General features: G+C 39.8%; 1 protein-coding gene across 7 annotated transcripts in view; it reads right to left on the bottom strand.

Annotated features, from left to right (window-relative positions):
* The window catches only part of Lin52 (lin-52 DREAM MuvB core complex component), a 93,497-nt gene that overhangs the window by 68,279 nt on the left and 8,535 nt on the right, over window positions 1–16,683 (bottom strand). For 3 of the 7 annotated variants that reach the window (XM_032908126.1, XM_032908132.1, XM_032908129.1), the window contains exon 5: window positions 14,288–14,371. In XM_032908126.1, the coding sequence (XP_032764017.1) occupies window positions 14,288–14,371 (84 nt within the window). Of the gene's footprint in view, window positions 1–9,753; window positions 9,808–14,170; window positions 14,192–14,287; window positions 14,372–16,683 lie in introns of those variants that run through there. The other 4 variants (XM_032908125.1, XM_032908127.1, XM_032908130.1 and 1 more) reach the window with 3 other exon arrangements.

Below are 16,683 nucleotides of genomic sequence, written 5' to 3'. Positions count from 1 at the left end.
AAGATGTGCCTTTTAACAAACTATTAATTTAGATGTAATGGTTAGAGACACTTACATTTATTTATGTCAAGGTCATTATGTCTCTAGTACCCACAGCAAAGTATGTTGCACTCTTTTATAAAGTCTCATGCAATGTCATTCCTTCCCAGATTAAATTTTCAACACAAACCAGCAGATAAAACAAAGGGATTAATATTTTACCCAAACCAGGAACTACTGTTAAGTTGAAATCTCTGGCTTATCAATAATTAAACATGAAAAGCAAGCAAAAACAGAATATGCCAATTTATTTCCCAATGAACACAATCATTCCTAAAATTAAAGCCTAGGAAGGACCCAATGTCCATAAACCCTACTGGAATTATTGTTTTAACAAAACTCTAGTAAATCTTCCCTGTTTTATCTCTCAGACAATGGTAGCTGTTCTACTTCAGACTGACAGACACTCTGAGGGGCTCTTTACTACGACCGAGTAGTGAACACTAAGCATTTACTTCTCCAACTACAAACAAGGGAGCCGGAAACATAAAGCTTGACAAAATTGGCCAACATCTGCAAAGATGCACATGGCTTTATTCCCAGCACTTGGGAGGCAGAGGCAGGCAGATCTCTGAGTTCAAGACCAGCCTGCTCTACAGAGTGAGTTCCAGGACAGCCAGGGCTACACAGAGAAACCCTGTCTAGAAAAACAAGAAAACCCAAAAAACAGTAAAGATGCTTCTTTATAATGGTTTTAAAAATGTATTTTTTGTCTAAAATGTTTGCATGTGTGCATGTGCATGCCCATAACTGGTGCTAGAAGAGAGCAACAGATCCTCTGGAATTCAGTTCCAGGTGAGCTTCATGTGGGTGCTGGGACCTGGGCTCAGGCCCTCCACAAGAGCACACGTGCTCTCGGCAGCTGAGGCATCTCTCCAGCCTTATTCCGTTACTACTGAGACAGCTGTCTTGCAATCTTCCTCCATTAATCTCTACAGTGCTGGAATGACAAGCCACGGAAGACACCAACCAAATCATCTCTTGTCCTTGACCTAACGGTTTTACACTCCTTTTTCTCCTAGACTTCTACTTCTGCAAGAACATGCCAAAGTTGGAAAAAAACTATCATTTACTTTTTAACCTCAGTAGTCATTGTGAAAGCTGACCAATTGTTTTTAATTGGCAAAATAACTCTTATTTAGAAACAGTCTACCAAAGAATTAAAAACTCTCAGGAAAACAGGGAATGCATCTTTTAAATAACTTCAATTATTTTTCAAATGGTATCTCAATTTCCTTCACTTTTATAGTATTTTCCCTAAATAATATAAAATCACTTGTAATAGAAATTAAATACATTTGTATTTCCTTTCTAACATTTACCTATGTTCCTACTCTCAAAACTAAAAATAAAACTGCTGGTCTTACGTTTTCTTTTTTTAAAATATATATTTAATTGGACAAAGTATGGCATCACACTTTTAATCTTGGCTCTTAGGACAGAGGCATGAGGATCTCTGTGAGTTCAAGGCCAGCCTGCTCTACATAGCGAGTTCCAGGTCAGTTAGGGCTACATAAAGGCCCTGTTCAAAATTTTGTGTGTGGCATGCGAGCGTACGCACACACACACACAAATACACATGTATAGGCATACTTACTTGTATTTATGTTCTGTACATGTGTACATGTCATGTATGAAACCCTGCATGCATGGAGATCAGAGGATCACCTGCAAGAGTTGGCTCTCTTCTACCGTGGGGGTTCCAGGGACCAAACTCAGGTTACCAGATAACAAGCACAGTTACCCACTGAGCCATTTCACTGACCAATGGTCTGCTTTTTTATGCTTGGAATTGTCTTTACAGGTGAGGATTTTCTGTCAGTAGATGTTCTCTGATGCTTTAGCACGGTTTTTAATGGCTGCATTATTCTTTAAGGATACAGAACAGTTTACTATGTTATCCCTCTAATGGCCATGGACCTATTTGGTCTGTCTGTGATTACAGCATGGGAGACTGAACCCAGGGACTCAAACTCTATCATTGAGATTCATCATCACACACACACTACTTCCTCTAAATATACATGCATCTTCTTAGCTAGCATATATTTTATAGAATTATACAAAATGATACTTTGAAAGCAATCTTATCCTAATTGATTTATGCTCTGTCTGCTCTCCCGTCTCCTGCCCCTCCTCCCAAAATCAGAAGGGAGTAAAAGACCAGAAGCATTTTATGGCAAAATCCTCTTTGTGAGTAAAACCTTTTCAGAGGCAATGTTGGGTTTATAAAATAACCTGACTAATGGATAAAAGATATGAATGCTTGTAAGCCTTAAAGGTAATTTAAGGATTTGTGCATCCTAATTTGTTAACCAAGGGAAAAATGAGAAACACCAGCATGTTTTATTTCCCATTACCATAATACATTTTTAAACAAAATACTTGAAAGCTAAATTGACAATTTCTAATTATGAGAAATAACCTGATCCTTTCAAAGTGGGGATTCTCGACTTTATACTGCATTATTGTCTAAGCAGGATGCCACAGTAACCAGGATGGTGAGATGCTATGGTAATGCGTGGAACAAAGGAAATAAGGTTGGGTTTTGAATGGTATTTGAAAAGAACAAAACAAGCTATTGGCCACTTTTACATTACCTTTAGTCAAGTGCCCTGGATTTATTTTTTTAGGTTATAATAATTTAAAGGTCTCTTTTTTCCCCCCTGCAAGACACAGTCACAGGCTGACCTGAAACCCAACAGACAGCAAAGCCTGCCCTTGAACTCCTGATGCTTCTCCTTCTACTTTGAGTCATTAGAGATGTGCGCTACCATGTCCAATCTGAATTTATGTTTTCTTGATTCTGCAGCCTTAACAACAGACATGATCAATACATATGAAAATGAAGTTTATTTCTTTTCACAGTTGTTTTTGTCTATCACTGACAATGAAAAAAATTCTAATTCTTGGTGTTAGAAGGAAAGGAGAGGTGGGACGTGCCTTTCTGGAAGATGAGATGCCCATGTGTTTTTTCTAACTACATACACAGAGAATGCAGTCTGCATTCTTAAGAGGAACTAAACTGGTGCAGATTCAATCCACAGATAGCTATGCAGCAACCTTCTGGTGCCAGTTACTGTCCCTTCAAATTCAAACTTCTAACCCTTTTCCAGTTAGCAAAGACTCATCTACCATATATATAAGGAGCTTCCCATAGCCATAGGAACTAGTACTTATCACTCGTGTTACCACACGTAAACAAGAGTGCTGCTTTCATGACAGTAAAACTCAGTCTGAAAAATGACTTATTTCTAAAAAGTAAAGATAAAAGGTATTCTTGTCCAAAAGGACACAGAAAAGAATCTGATGACTTCTGTTGTTGTTGCTAATCAGGCGTCTTCTCGCCCTTCTGACTGCCCTGTCATTAACCAGACTCGACAGCATTCGAGTTGGGGATGTGCCTCCTCTAGCACGACACCGTCTAGAGACTTGTCATGCACAGGGTCTTGAGTCCAATCTCTGCGTCAGATGCACTAACCGAGCACAGTGGCACACACGAGTTCCCAGTATTCATCAGGAGGATTAAGTTCAAGGTCTCCCTTGGCTTCACCTGAGTTTGGGGTCAGCCTCAGCTACTGTAAAACTGCCTCAGACAAAGCAAACCAAACCCGAGCTTGATGAGCTCTAACGTCACTGTCTCTCCTAACATGAACCCACACACTGCCCACTCTGCAGTAATAACAAGCTTGCAGCTTCCCTCCCAGCGCTCTAGCCTCCATTCTCATGTCCCTTAGAGCTTCATCCTTAACCTCCTGCCTCTGGTCTCTCAAAATCCATTCCAGCCTACGTTAACTGTACCTCCTACAGGTACTGTCCTATAAAAATCTTCAGTGGTAGAAATTTTAGGAAGAGGAAAATAAACATAGTGTCAGCTATGTTAAGAAAACAGCTCAGGCCGGGAGGTGGTGGCTCATGCCTTTAATCCCAGCATTTGGGAAGCAAAGGTAGGTGAATCTCTATGAGTTCGAGGCCAGCCTGCTCTTCAGAATAAGTTCCAGGACAGCTAGAGTTTCACAGAGAAACCCTGTCTCAAACAAACAAACAAACAAATAAACAAACAAACCAAAACAATGATACAAATAAATAAATAAAAACCTAGGCAGGTGTCTCTGTGTATCTATTTGGGCAAGTATAAATCCATGTACAAAGGGAATAAAAGGAGCCAAGAGACATGAAATGTTTACAGCAGTCACCTCTTAGTGGTAAGTTATGGTTGTTACCTTATGCTGTGCTAGTCTTAGTTCTATCTTTTGGGGTCCTCAGAAACTAGCTTCTATCACTCACACCATTCTTTTGAACACAGCTATTGCTCCCAAACTCTACTTAACTGCTAATATTCAAAACACCCGGACTACGTTCCCTTCCATTTCTACCCATGAAGATTCTACACGTTCTTTAAAATTCATTTCCATTGTTGTTGTTTTTAGTGGTGGTGGTGGTGGTGGTGTGTGGGTGTGTGTGTACACCCATAGGTGCACATGCAGAGTCAAGATAACTTGGGGTGTCTTTTTCTGTCATTCTCTGTAGTATCAATTCTGGAATTTTGGTTTCTTTAAAAAAACACAGAAATATTATAAGAATGTGCTTTCATTTTAATCCCAGGTGTAGGGATATGGGGCTACTTTGGACTGTCTGCAGCAGCTGACAGTGCTCTAGCAGAGGCATGGTTTTGCTAGCTGCAGACGGTTTCTGCAACTGCATGATGTTTGGAACTCAGGGAACTTTTCGGAGAGTACATAGAAATGCTAGGGCCCAGAGAGGAGGGGTGTTGGTCATGGGGGCTGGTTGTGGTTTGTTAGTAGTCATGCTCAAAGAAGAAACAAAAGGAAAACAAATAGATGCAAGGATCCTCTCTCTCCCCTTTATCCTTTCTCTCCTATCTACTGCTGGGGAAGAAATGAGCAGGGTGTGTGTGTGTGTGTGTGTGTGTGTGTGTGTGTGTGTGTAAAGGGTGGGGAGGGAAGAACCCACAAAGTGGCAAAGACCAACTACAATGTTCTACCTTATTAATCTCTTCACACGGCGTGCACTGAACATGAAGTTGGCCACTGAGGGGACAGAGAATTCCCAGTAACTCCTGTTTCTACCACTTAACACTGGGGTTACAGACACAAGAGGCTGAGCCTGGTGTTTTATGTGGGAGCTGGGGATGCTTACTCAACAAGTGCTCTTATCCACTGAGTCATCTCCTCAAGTCTTAGTGCCCCACCCCAAGAAACCCCCTCAAAACCCAGAGCTTCTGTGTAGCCCTGGCTTTCCTGGAATTTGCTCTGTAGTCCAAGCTAGCCTAAAATTCAGAGACTCATAAAGGGGTGGGCCATCACAACCCAGGGAGTCTATTATTTTCAATGTTTCAAACACTGCTACCATGTTCCTTTTTCTTGCTTAGGGCAGACATCAGTTACTGAGTAACTAACTTCTCTGAAAACAGAGCCCTCAGTTCAGTGGTTCTAGACAGGTCTTATTGATCAGATCACATTGCAGCAGCTTACAGAACTTAGCTCTCTAAGGCCTATTAAGAGTTGTTACTTACCATCTCTCCCCTTCCTCCTAGATTTGAATGTGCATAGCGAGGTAATGGTATTCTACTCAGCCTCATGTCCCATCCAGAGCCACTGTAACAGCAATAGCTGCTGAATGGGACACCTTTCTTTCTTTCTTTCTTTCTTTCTTTCTTTCTTTCTTTCTTTCTTTCTTTCTTTCTTTCTCTCTCTCTCTCTTTCTTTCTTTCTTTCCTTATCTGATTGTTCAAAATGACTTAATGACCTTATTTTAAAAATACTTTAATTTTTCTTAAGGATTACTAGCCAGGGTTGGGGATTTAGCTCAATGGTAGAGCGCTTGCCTAGGAAGTGCAAGGCCCTGGGTTCGGTCCCCAGCTCCAAAAAAAAAAAAGAAAAAAAAAAAAAAAAAAAAAAAAAAAAAAAAAAAAAAGGATTACTAGCCAGAGTTTAGTCTACCAACTTTAGATAAAATTATTCTTTTATTTAACATGGTATTGCCTGATAGTGCAGGATAACAGAGCAGAGTTCAAGATTGCAAGAAAGACTACAGTAAGGGAAGCACACAGCAGAGGGAACTGAGCCCATTCTCAGAGCCTTTATCAAGGGTGAGAGCGGAACTGAACAATCACACCTTTGGAATGTTAAAGACCCAATCTCCATAAAGCACTGCAAAATACTACTTTGAATAATAAAGAAACTAAAGGACTGTAAGCATCAAAAATATACATTGCTTCAAAAAGGAAATGAGCTTTAAAAAATTATATTGAGCAATGAAGAAAAGAAAGAATGAAAAGAAAAAAGTTAGGCAAACTGTCTGGCATAACCCACAAAAATTACCTTACCCAAATCAAAAACCCAGTTCAAGCAGGATGGCCAGAATTAGAAATACTGTAAGACCTATGCTGCCATCTAGAGGCTACATATGAGATTTTTTTTCCCCTACACCAAGAACACAGAAGTAGTCTTATTATAAAAGCCAGACAAGAAACCTTGACACCAGACAACAAAGAAGAAATCCTAGAGTGTAGAGTTCCAGTTATTCTCTTTTTCAATCATAGATTAAAATTAGAATTCAACAGAGCTAACTGTCTTTACAGTTAGACATTGTGGTCCATGCCTCTAAAGCCCAACACCTGGGAAGTGAAGTAGGAAAATTGCCTTGAGTTTGAAGCCAGACAGACAGCAACATCCTGTCCAACAAGCAATAATGGAGGACAATAATTTCTCAATATAGCTACTTTCAAAAACACATGCACACGGGGCACTAAGAGAAGAGTTTGGAAGCAGCCTTGGTTTTTTCTTTGGTACGTCCACGTTATACCATACATTGGCACAAACCTCAACAGTGTAATTAACAAGTTAAAAGGGGACTGACAAGATACCCCAGCAGCTAAGAACTCATCATACATTACTTGTATAGGATCTGGCTAGGTTCCCAGTACCCATAGTGAGTGGCTCAATGACCCGTGACAGAAGTTCTGGGGGATCAGATGCTTCTGGCCTCTTTGGGCACTCAGGAGCATGCATGGACACACACATGCAATTAAAAATGAAATAAATCGGGGTTGGGGATTTAGCTCAGTGGTAGAGCACTTGCCTAGCAAGCGCAAGATCCTGGGTTCGGTCCCCAGCTCCGAGAAAAAAAAAAGAAAAAAAAAATGAAATAAATCTTTTGAAAGTTCAAAATGAAGTCTCAACTATTGTTTTTTATACAAAATGTTGCTTTTTAAAACTCAAAGAATATAGTCAAATAACGATACTGCTAAACCAACATTCAAGATAGAAAATTATCTATGAACATACCACAGTTTTAACACCATACTAAATGTTTTCTGCCCAGGATCAGAAAGACAAAAGGACATCCACTTTAACTACTTCTGCTCACCACTGTGGTGAAATTTCTAACTAAGTTAAGAAAGTGGAACTTAAAAAAAAAGTCTACATTAGAGAGGAAGAAAGAAAATTATCCCCATTGGCAAATAGAGAACTTGCACAGATAAACTTGTGGCTGGGAGTGTGCACCTGACTGACAAGCACATGGAAATGTGTAAGCATTCATCATCACTGGGCAAGTGAATCACAAACCCCAGGAGAGAAGCAATGATTTTTAAAGGACAATAGTGAGAATTAGCATAAACCCCTCCACTGTTGGTGAGGTATAAAATGGTTCGTCCTGCCTGGAAAACAATTCCTCAAGAAGCCAGATCCAGTGCTACCGTATGACACTAGTTATAAACACAGGGAGTGAGGATGCATAGCTACACAAAGCTTATAGGTGACCTGTCATAGCCGCACTGTCTATCTAGTCAAATAGTAGTCACAATCAATGCCTCTTGACTGGTGATATACCTACCCAATGGAACACTACTTAGCCATGCAAAAGGGTTTGATATATGCTATAACACAGATGAGCACTGGAAATACTACTTTGGTAAAAGGGCCAGAGGGGTCTGTGTAATTTAGCGGTGGAACACTTGTCTAACAATGTACAGACTCTGAGTCTGATACCCAACACTTCAAATAGGAAACAATAAGAAAGATAAGGAGAAAAAAATTAAAACGACTTCAGTTACAGACACTACACACTACATGATTCCAAACTAGGTAAATCCATACTGACATAAAACAGATTAGTGGTGGCTGAGCTCCTTGAAGCTTGAGGAGAAATGAGGAGTAGGGCAAATGGGTGCAGAGTCTGGGGATGGTGATGAAAATACCCTAGAATTGACTGCTGCAAATGGGACGGTTCAGTGTAACGAGGTGAATTACAGGCAATGTGAACTGCAGCTCAACAAAGCTGTCACAACAAACACCCAATGCATCGGGGCACCAGGGTTTAGCTTTAGCTGCAAAGAGAGGACTCTCAGTTTTCCAAATCTTTACAACCTATTTTCAATTATTTTGAAGTTAACCAATAAGTGGGTCATTTGTATGAAAAATTTGCCACCTTCGTCAGAAACAAGGAAACAAATCAGGAAAGGGTAAAAGTTGCAGAGAATCAGCTGTAGGACTCACAGCAATGAAATGGGTCTAGGAATAAAGGCAACACTCTACTGTTGTACTGTGTACCACATACACATCATTATGGTGATGAGGCAGGGTTCAAACAGAGACAGCCAATTAACACCCTTCATGTTATATGACACACACACACACACACACACACACACACACACACACACACACACGATCTCTAAATACTACTTCTCATCACTAAAACACCAATTACCTAAAACTAGAGCAATTTTCAGAAACTTTCATCCTTTGAGTTTTAAGCAAGGAGCTTTCTTAGATACAGTGTGTCATTCCTTTAAGGGCATCGATAATTGGTCATTCCTTCATTCCAGCAGCAAACATTCACACACTGCGAACTTGCTATTATGTCAGTTGACCCACAGACTACAACAGCAGCCTTAAAAATGACTCTTATCTTAAAAAGATTATTTAGTCCAAGAGCAAAAACAAACCCAACAAGTCCCAAGAATGGCAAAAGTATCTTAAAATGAAACAAATCTACAAAAAGAAGTTACTGAATTCTAAAACCTGTACTCCAAAAGGGTTATCTGATGGATAACCATGTATCAAATCAAAGTGTAGGGTAAGGCTCACCCTCCCAAAAGATAGAATCGAGTTACTGTCAGCACTACAAGGTTCTTGTTATTCCTATAGGAACACAAAACAATACCATGAACTGACAATTACGTTTTGAAGCTAAATATTTTTTTTTTTGCATTTTTCATCTCATTATCTTCATCAGATATTTGCATGGAAACAGTATCACTGGTCCCCAGGACCTACCAGTTCCCCTTTTCACCCTTGTCATCCTTTCAATTAATATAGGAGAGAACATTCAGACATTGAAATGCTAGATTAAGATGCCAACTTAAGCTCTCTTGCTCTTTGTTCTTCTCTTCTTGGTGCCCTCTTCCCTGTCCCTTCTCTTCCCATCCTCTCCCTCCCTTCCCTCCATGTGCTCATGGCCAGTCTCTTTTCCTCTCTTCTTTTTTTTTTTTTAAAGATTTATTTATTTATTATATATAAGTACACTGTCGCTGTCTTCAGACACACCAGAAGAGGGCATCGGATCCCATTACAGATGGCTGTGAGCCACCATGTGGTTGCTGGGAATTGAACTCAGGACCTCTGGAAGAGTAGTCAGTGCTCTTAACCACTAAGCCATCCCTCCAGCCCTCCTCTCTTCTTTTACTCTTCTTCTTTCATTAAACCTCTCCATGTGGGGAAAAAAGATGTCAAGATGCCCCTAGAGCAGATGAAGAATCTAAGAGGACTCACGGTGCTCACACCTTTGATCCCAATGCTTGAGAAGCAGGGGTGGGCTGATATCTGTGAGTTTGAGGCCAGTCTGGTCTACAGATTGAGTTCCAGGATAGGTAGGGCTATACAGACAAACCCTGTCTCAAAAACACAGAAAAAAAAGTTCAGTGATTAAGATGACTTGGCAGACTGCAACTAACCCCTGTCCCAGTGTCTTCAGTCCTTAGAAATACAAATACTTGGCAGGAAGGGGGACTCAGTGGGTAAGAGAACACACTATCAATGACTTCAGTTGAATTCCCTGGAACCCACATTGATGGAAAAAGAATCAGCTCTCCCAAGTTACTCTCTGACTGCTGTGCAAATGTGTGCACAATAAAATTAATTAACAGAAAATTAAAAACATTTGCATTTATCCACCACCAAAGGCAACATTACTAAAATATTGAAAATGTACAATTTAATGTGACGCTCCACAGCTTCCAATCTAAATGCCTATTCTAAAACTGATAGAAATTCATCAAATTATACAGACTTTGGGTCTGGTTAATTTTGGTGTATAATATTTTTATTTACTTGCAAGGTTTTGTTTTGTTTTGTTTTACGAGACAGGGTTTCTCTACATAGCATTGGCTATTTGGAACTCTCTATGTAGATCAGGTTGGCCTTGAACTCACAGCAATGCACTTGTCTCTGCCTCCTAAATTCTAGGATTAGATGCTTGCACCATTATTTGCAAGATTTTTTTACATAATAAAATTTATAAAATTTAAAATTATAATATGAACAGTTAATTGTAATAGTGCTTCATACTGTGGAAATCCAATAAAATAGACTTCATTGATGCTTAGTATACAACCTCATTATTCTGAAAACTAATAAGTAAAAACAAGCAATTTATCTTTTCCTTCTAATGGGAACAACTTTTGAGGCCATCAAATAGTTGATCACTTCTTTATAAGAAAATTCAAGATAATAAGAAGGGATGACAGAATAAGATTATCACAATCTTGCAACCTTTATTGAAATCACAGAACTAGACAGTAATCAAAGGCTGCTACTGTGGGGAAAAGTTAATGGAAAATAGACAGGCTGGGATAACTTGATCCACTATCCTAGTGTTAACTGAAAAGAGATAAGCAGACAACAGCCTTGGATAGACACACCACCTATAAAATATTCCTGCCAAAATTAAAATAAAAAATGAAACCCGTGGGGTTGGGGTTTAGCTCAGTGGTTGAGCACTTGCCTAGCAAGCACAAGGCCCTGGGTTCGGTCCCCAGCTCCGAAAAAAAAGAAAAAAAAAACAAAAACAAAAACAAAACGAAACCCATATCAGTGCAAGCTTCCAAATCTAACCTCCATGAATAAAAAGATCAGGTAGGCATGTATACATTCATAAGTATGTCTTCAAGGATATAATCAACACAATACAGAATGTGGCAAATTCTAGAACAAGTCACCAAATTTAGCAAATAGCAAGAAAAAAAAGGTTGAACTAGATAACAGACTAAAAGAGAATATTAGTTAAATACAGCTTATAACCCTTATATAGATCATGACTGAGAGAATGTACAGTCATTTGTAATTCAACCAGGGAAATCTGAACCATGACTGGGTAGCTTAAGAAGTAGCTTGTTAAACTTTTTAGGCATAAGCCGGGCTTGGTGGTACAGGTCCGCAGTACAGCTACTTGGGATGTTGAGAGCCTGAGCTTGAGAGCATCCTAAACAGCATGGTAAGACACCTCCTCCCTACCCCTTATCTTTATTAGGGTTGATGAGACAGCCCAGGCTGGTCTGGAACTCACTATATGGCCCAGAGGACTGGCCTCAAACTTATAATCCTTCTGCCTCAGACTTCTAAGTGTTGGATTGCAGATGTGCACTGCCATGCCTGGCCTATAAAACTCCTTTAAAAAATAACAATGGAAATGTGGTTACAAAGCCTTCTCTTTTGGAAACATAAAGGAGGCTACTGGGCACTAGTAGCAATACGGGGCATTGGACTTGCTTTAGAATGACTGTGATACTCTGAAAGGCTACTTAGTATAAGTGAAACCAAATTGGACATATGCTGATTACAAAAACTGGGCCATAGACATGAACTTATTATTCTGTTCTCTACTTTAGTCTGTTTAAGTTTTTTCTCTAATAAAAAGTGGGAAAATATTTTTCTCAGGAGATAACAATAAGATAGAATATAGAGATTTCAGCTACAACTAACAAGGGATGGTACAGTTAAAAAAAGTTTGGTAACAGCATCTTCTTGATATGACAAGCATGAAGTTTACTGCATTAACAATGGCATAGACAAGGCACTGATTAAGATGAGTACAGCACTTATTATTTCATGCTAGAAACAAAAGCAAGGAGTCCTACGCCATGCAAGCCGCTCAGTCATGAGCTTAACACAGATCAGTCTTCTCTTTACAAACCCTACCAGCCACAGCACACTTAGTATTAATTAATTCTGCCACGGAATAAACTTCAATGCAAGAAATAAATCACCAGAGTACAGCAGAGAGGGAGGAGAGGGTCACTTAAGAGTGCTAACTTAAAGTAGTTTATCATTGTACGTTCCTTGATTCCTGAAGGGATTGAAAATGTTTTTGGTTAAAGAAACCCAACTCAGCTGGAGCTGTGCCTCTGTGGTGCTTGCTTGCCTTAGGTCCTAGGTCTGATCCTTAGCACAGGGTGGGGGTGGGAGTTGGAAAAGTCAACTTCCGACAACAACAATGGAAAGGAAAGCTTAGAAATTACAATGTTGAGGTTAAATGTTAAACTTGATAATGACAAACCAATGACATCAACAGTTACCATATGCAGTGTATGCTCTAAAAAAAATAGTTACAAAGTCACACAATTCTCCACACAGTTACCAAACTGGAATTTTTAAAAGAAATTACACATCAGATTAGGAGCCTCAGGAGGAAAACAAGGGATAATAACAATCTCTTATTTCATTTACAAAGTGGGAATTTTCTCTAAAATCTATTCTAATGAATGTCATGTGAGAAGAGAGACAGTATATAAAGAAATCATCTTTAAAATTTCTTTGGTTTCTTGAAACATGGTCTTGCTATGTAGCCAAGGCTGGCCTTAAACTCATGACTATCTTAGCCCTCTGAGTGCTGTGGTTATATTTCTAGGTATGCACCACCATACTCAGTTAAACTTTTTTTATATATATAAAAGCATGGATCAAAACCGAGCCTACTATATGCTAGGCAAGTACTGTAGTGCTGAGGGATATTGCTAGGCCAAAGAAAAACATTTTGTTGTTGTTTTGGTTTTGAGACAAAGCCTCCCAATATTGCTCTGATTACCCTGAAATTCAAAGGTTCTCCAGTCTCTGCTTTCTGAGTATTGGGATTAAAGATGTGAACCATGATGTCAGCATTCAAAGGAATAATTTAAAAAACAAAGGGCATATGGACACAAATGAGAAATTTTTTGAAAAAAATGTTTTACATTTAATTGATTTAGTGTGTGCGCGCGTGCGCATGTGTATGTGTGTGTGTGTGTGTGTGCGCATGCGTGTGTGTACACACATGCACTGTTGAGCTTGTGTCATCAGGCTTGGCAGCAAGCATCTTGTGAAACAAAGCATTAATCATAGGCGCAGTGTTCTTCGTCTTTCCTATATCCCTTCCCTCTTGTTCCATGCAATCTGCATCAGACCTCTAAACTATATCTGCACCCAGGACTCAGGCCTGGTGCCTCAGGGCAGGCGTGCTACTGTCAAAGAACTGGCACAACTATGTGAGCTGGTGCAGAGCAGCTTAAGCCTCTCCCGGCAACTTTCTTTGGAACATCCAGAAGACACACACTCTTCCTTCCTTTGGGAACCATGAGATTCAAACCACAACTGCGTCTCTTTCTGCTCACCTTGCCTAGGACTGAGAAAAAGCTAGCAGCAACAACAAGGCTCTAGTACTAACGAGCCTAGATACACAAACTGAGACCAGGAACACACCCCAGTGACATCACTAAGTCACAAAGCTGGACAATCTCAAGGATGTTTGTACCCCTGGACTTCTTTTTTTTTTTTTTTTTTTTTTTTTTTTTCCTTTTCTTTTTTTTCGGAGCTGGGGACCGAACCCAGGGCCTTGCGCTTCCTAGGCAAGCGCTCTACCACTGAGCTAAATCCCCAACCCCACCCCTGGACTTCTAACGCACTAAGGCGAACTGACAAAGTCTCTCTTCAGATTGAGCTCATTATAGTCGTGCCGTATCACTTATAACCAAGAGATGTGTGTGTGCAGAAAAGAATTTCTACCTGTAATGTCCAGTCAATATTCTAGCACATTCTGACACAAAAGGTACAAAGTTATACTGAGTTCTTACCTTCAGATGGCTTGTCTTTGCCTTAGTAAAAGGAAAATTATATTTTCATGAGTTATAACTAGAATTCGTCATGATATATACACATATAACCCTGTATGAAGTTAATTGTGTACTCACACTCATCCAGCCCCAGCTGGTAGGCCAGGTTCTGTAGGCCTCGTACCTTCTCCATCAGATTAGCTGTGGTGAGACTCCCCAGTTCTGAAATACAAGACTTTATTTCAATATCACCTCTCTCTACTCCTCTCAAGTAACAGTGGGCTTGGGTTGATAGTCCTTGTAATGAACTATTTCAAGTTGGGCTGGAGCACGGAGAGCTGAATGTCAGAACACGGGCCCAGTGTGAAGGAAGCTCTGGACCTGATCTCTAGCACAGTGACAGGGCGGGGAGGATTTCAAGCTTAAATCCCTTACTGAATAAGCACAAGACGGAACCTTATTTCTTCTCTAATTTTATAAACTGTTCAGCAAAAACAGCAAAGATTTCTACCACTGCAAAACACTTGGTATTATACTGAACAGTTCAAATGTTTTTCTGCTATATTTTAAATGTATGTAGTAGTGTATGGACACACTACTGCATGTGTGTCCGAGAACAAGCTGAGGGCCTTGATTCTCTCCTATCATGCTTGTGGGTTCTAGAGAGCACACTCAGTCATCAAGGCTGGGAGCAGTCCCTTTACAGCCGAGTCATTCCGCCTGCCCAAGGATCCATTTATAGCAGTCACTTTTGTCTGACATACGAAATGAACATACCAAAACCATATGAAGCCTTACAATGAAACATGTCACTGAGGAAACCTTGCAGACACATCTTGGTCATGTAAAATAGATGTTCCCATTTCTAATCCCATGTCTTCAACTATATGTAATTATGAATGACAACAACAGATACTGTTCATCATGTTCCCAACGGCAGAAACAAAAACCAAATAGAAATCCAAACTTCCCCTTCAAATCCAACCTTATTTTATTTATAATTAATTATACTTATTTCCTGGCTATTACTTAAAATAAAGGTTACTCCCCAGATTTTCCTTTAAATGGCACCTACATCCTTGTTTACACCAGAGGATGGCTTCCATGAGGCATTGCGCTACATGAACTCTGACTGACAGGTAAAGGGTTTTAAGAAACATGCTCATCCCGTATTAGATAAATACTTTTGGACTATCAGGACAATGAACGCGAGTTGCCTTTGAGACATAATTTTTCCACAGGCTGGGGAGGGAATCAGCATTTAAACAGAGACAGTGGACAACGACAACAACAACACCACCCTTACTACTAAACTCCCCTGAATTATGAAGGCCCTGTTAGGTGTGATGATCACCACCCTTCTGAGATCACAGGAAGGAGTTCTGGGATTGCTTTATCATCCTGCAGGCTCACCTGCATCTAGCATATGTGTCGCTCTTGACTGGTTCAGCTGCTTAAATAGCTCAAGAATCCCTAATTTTTACCTTAATTTAAGTCTATTACTTTACCACCACCATGATGCTTAACACTGTAAGAATGATTTAAAAAGAGCAAAGTCATAAAATTCATTTTTAATTTAAATTTTCATTCTGATTGAACTAAATCACTTATCAAAAACCAGTATTCACTGCTCATAGAATTCTTTATAGAAGACCTGAAAGGACAGAAAGAGATAAACTAAGCAAAAACACTAAGGAAGTGGTCCCCAGTCTTCCTAACACTGAGACCCTTTATACAGTTCTTCTTGTTGTGCTGACCCCAACCATACAATTATTTTCATTGCTACTTCATAACTGTAATTTTGTACTGTTATGAATTGTAATGCATATATCTGATATGTGACTCCTGAGAAAGAGTTATTTGACTCCCAGAGGGGTCTTGATGCACACGTTGAGAACTGCTACACTAAGGGGTTGTCATTTAATAGTACTAACAGCAATGTAAGGCACTTCAATTACAGTGAAGACCAGACTTAGAAAGATCAGAATTTAAATTTTATAACCTTGGAAATACTGGCCATTTTATCTCCAAACCTTAGTTTTTATCATACCTAACAGGGCCTTCATAATTCAGGGAGAAATTTATGTAAGGGTGTTTTGGTCTAATGTAAGTATTATACAAAATTAAGTTAATATTAAGAAGAGGAAAAGTGAGAGAGTCCACAGTGACTCATTCTTAACCTGGCTGCATTTCTACACATGCAAAAGTGGAGAAAAACATTCCAGTCAGATAAAGACAGGACAGAAGGCAGAGTGAGCCAAGAACACTGTAGGGGACAGTGACAGAAAAACCACAGAGGTTTGTGGCAGGTCATAAATGGAAGAGTAAATGTTAGCGGACCAGCCATGTGTGGTGGCTGCCCACAGTTCAGGTACTCAAGAGGATGAGGCAGGAGGATGCTCCTGAGCTCAGAGACCAAACTGAGCAATGGAAAGAGACACAATTAAAACAAAAACAAGCTGGATGGTTGTGCTACAGGCCTTTAACCCTAGTACACAGGAGGCAGAGGCAGGCACATCTCCAAGTTCAAGTCC

This window comes from Rattus rattus, chromosome 7, assembly GCF_011064425.1.
Source record: "Rattus rattus isolate New Zealand chromosome 7, Rrattus_CSIRO_v1, whole genome shotgun sequence".
NCBI classification, from domain to species: domain Eukaryota; kingdom Metazoa; phylum Chordata; class Mammalia; order Rodentia; family Muridae; genus Rattus; species Rattus rattus.
Note: the sequence above shows the minus strand (reverse complement) of the source record. Positions and strands in the feature narration are given on the sequence as shown.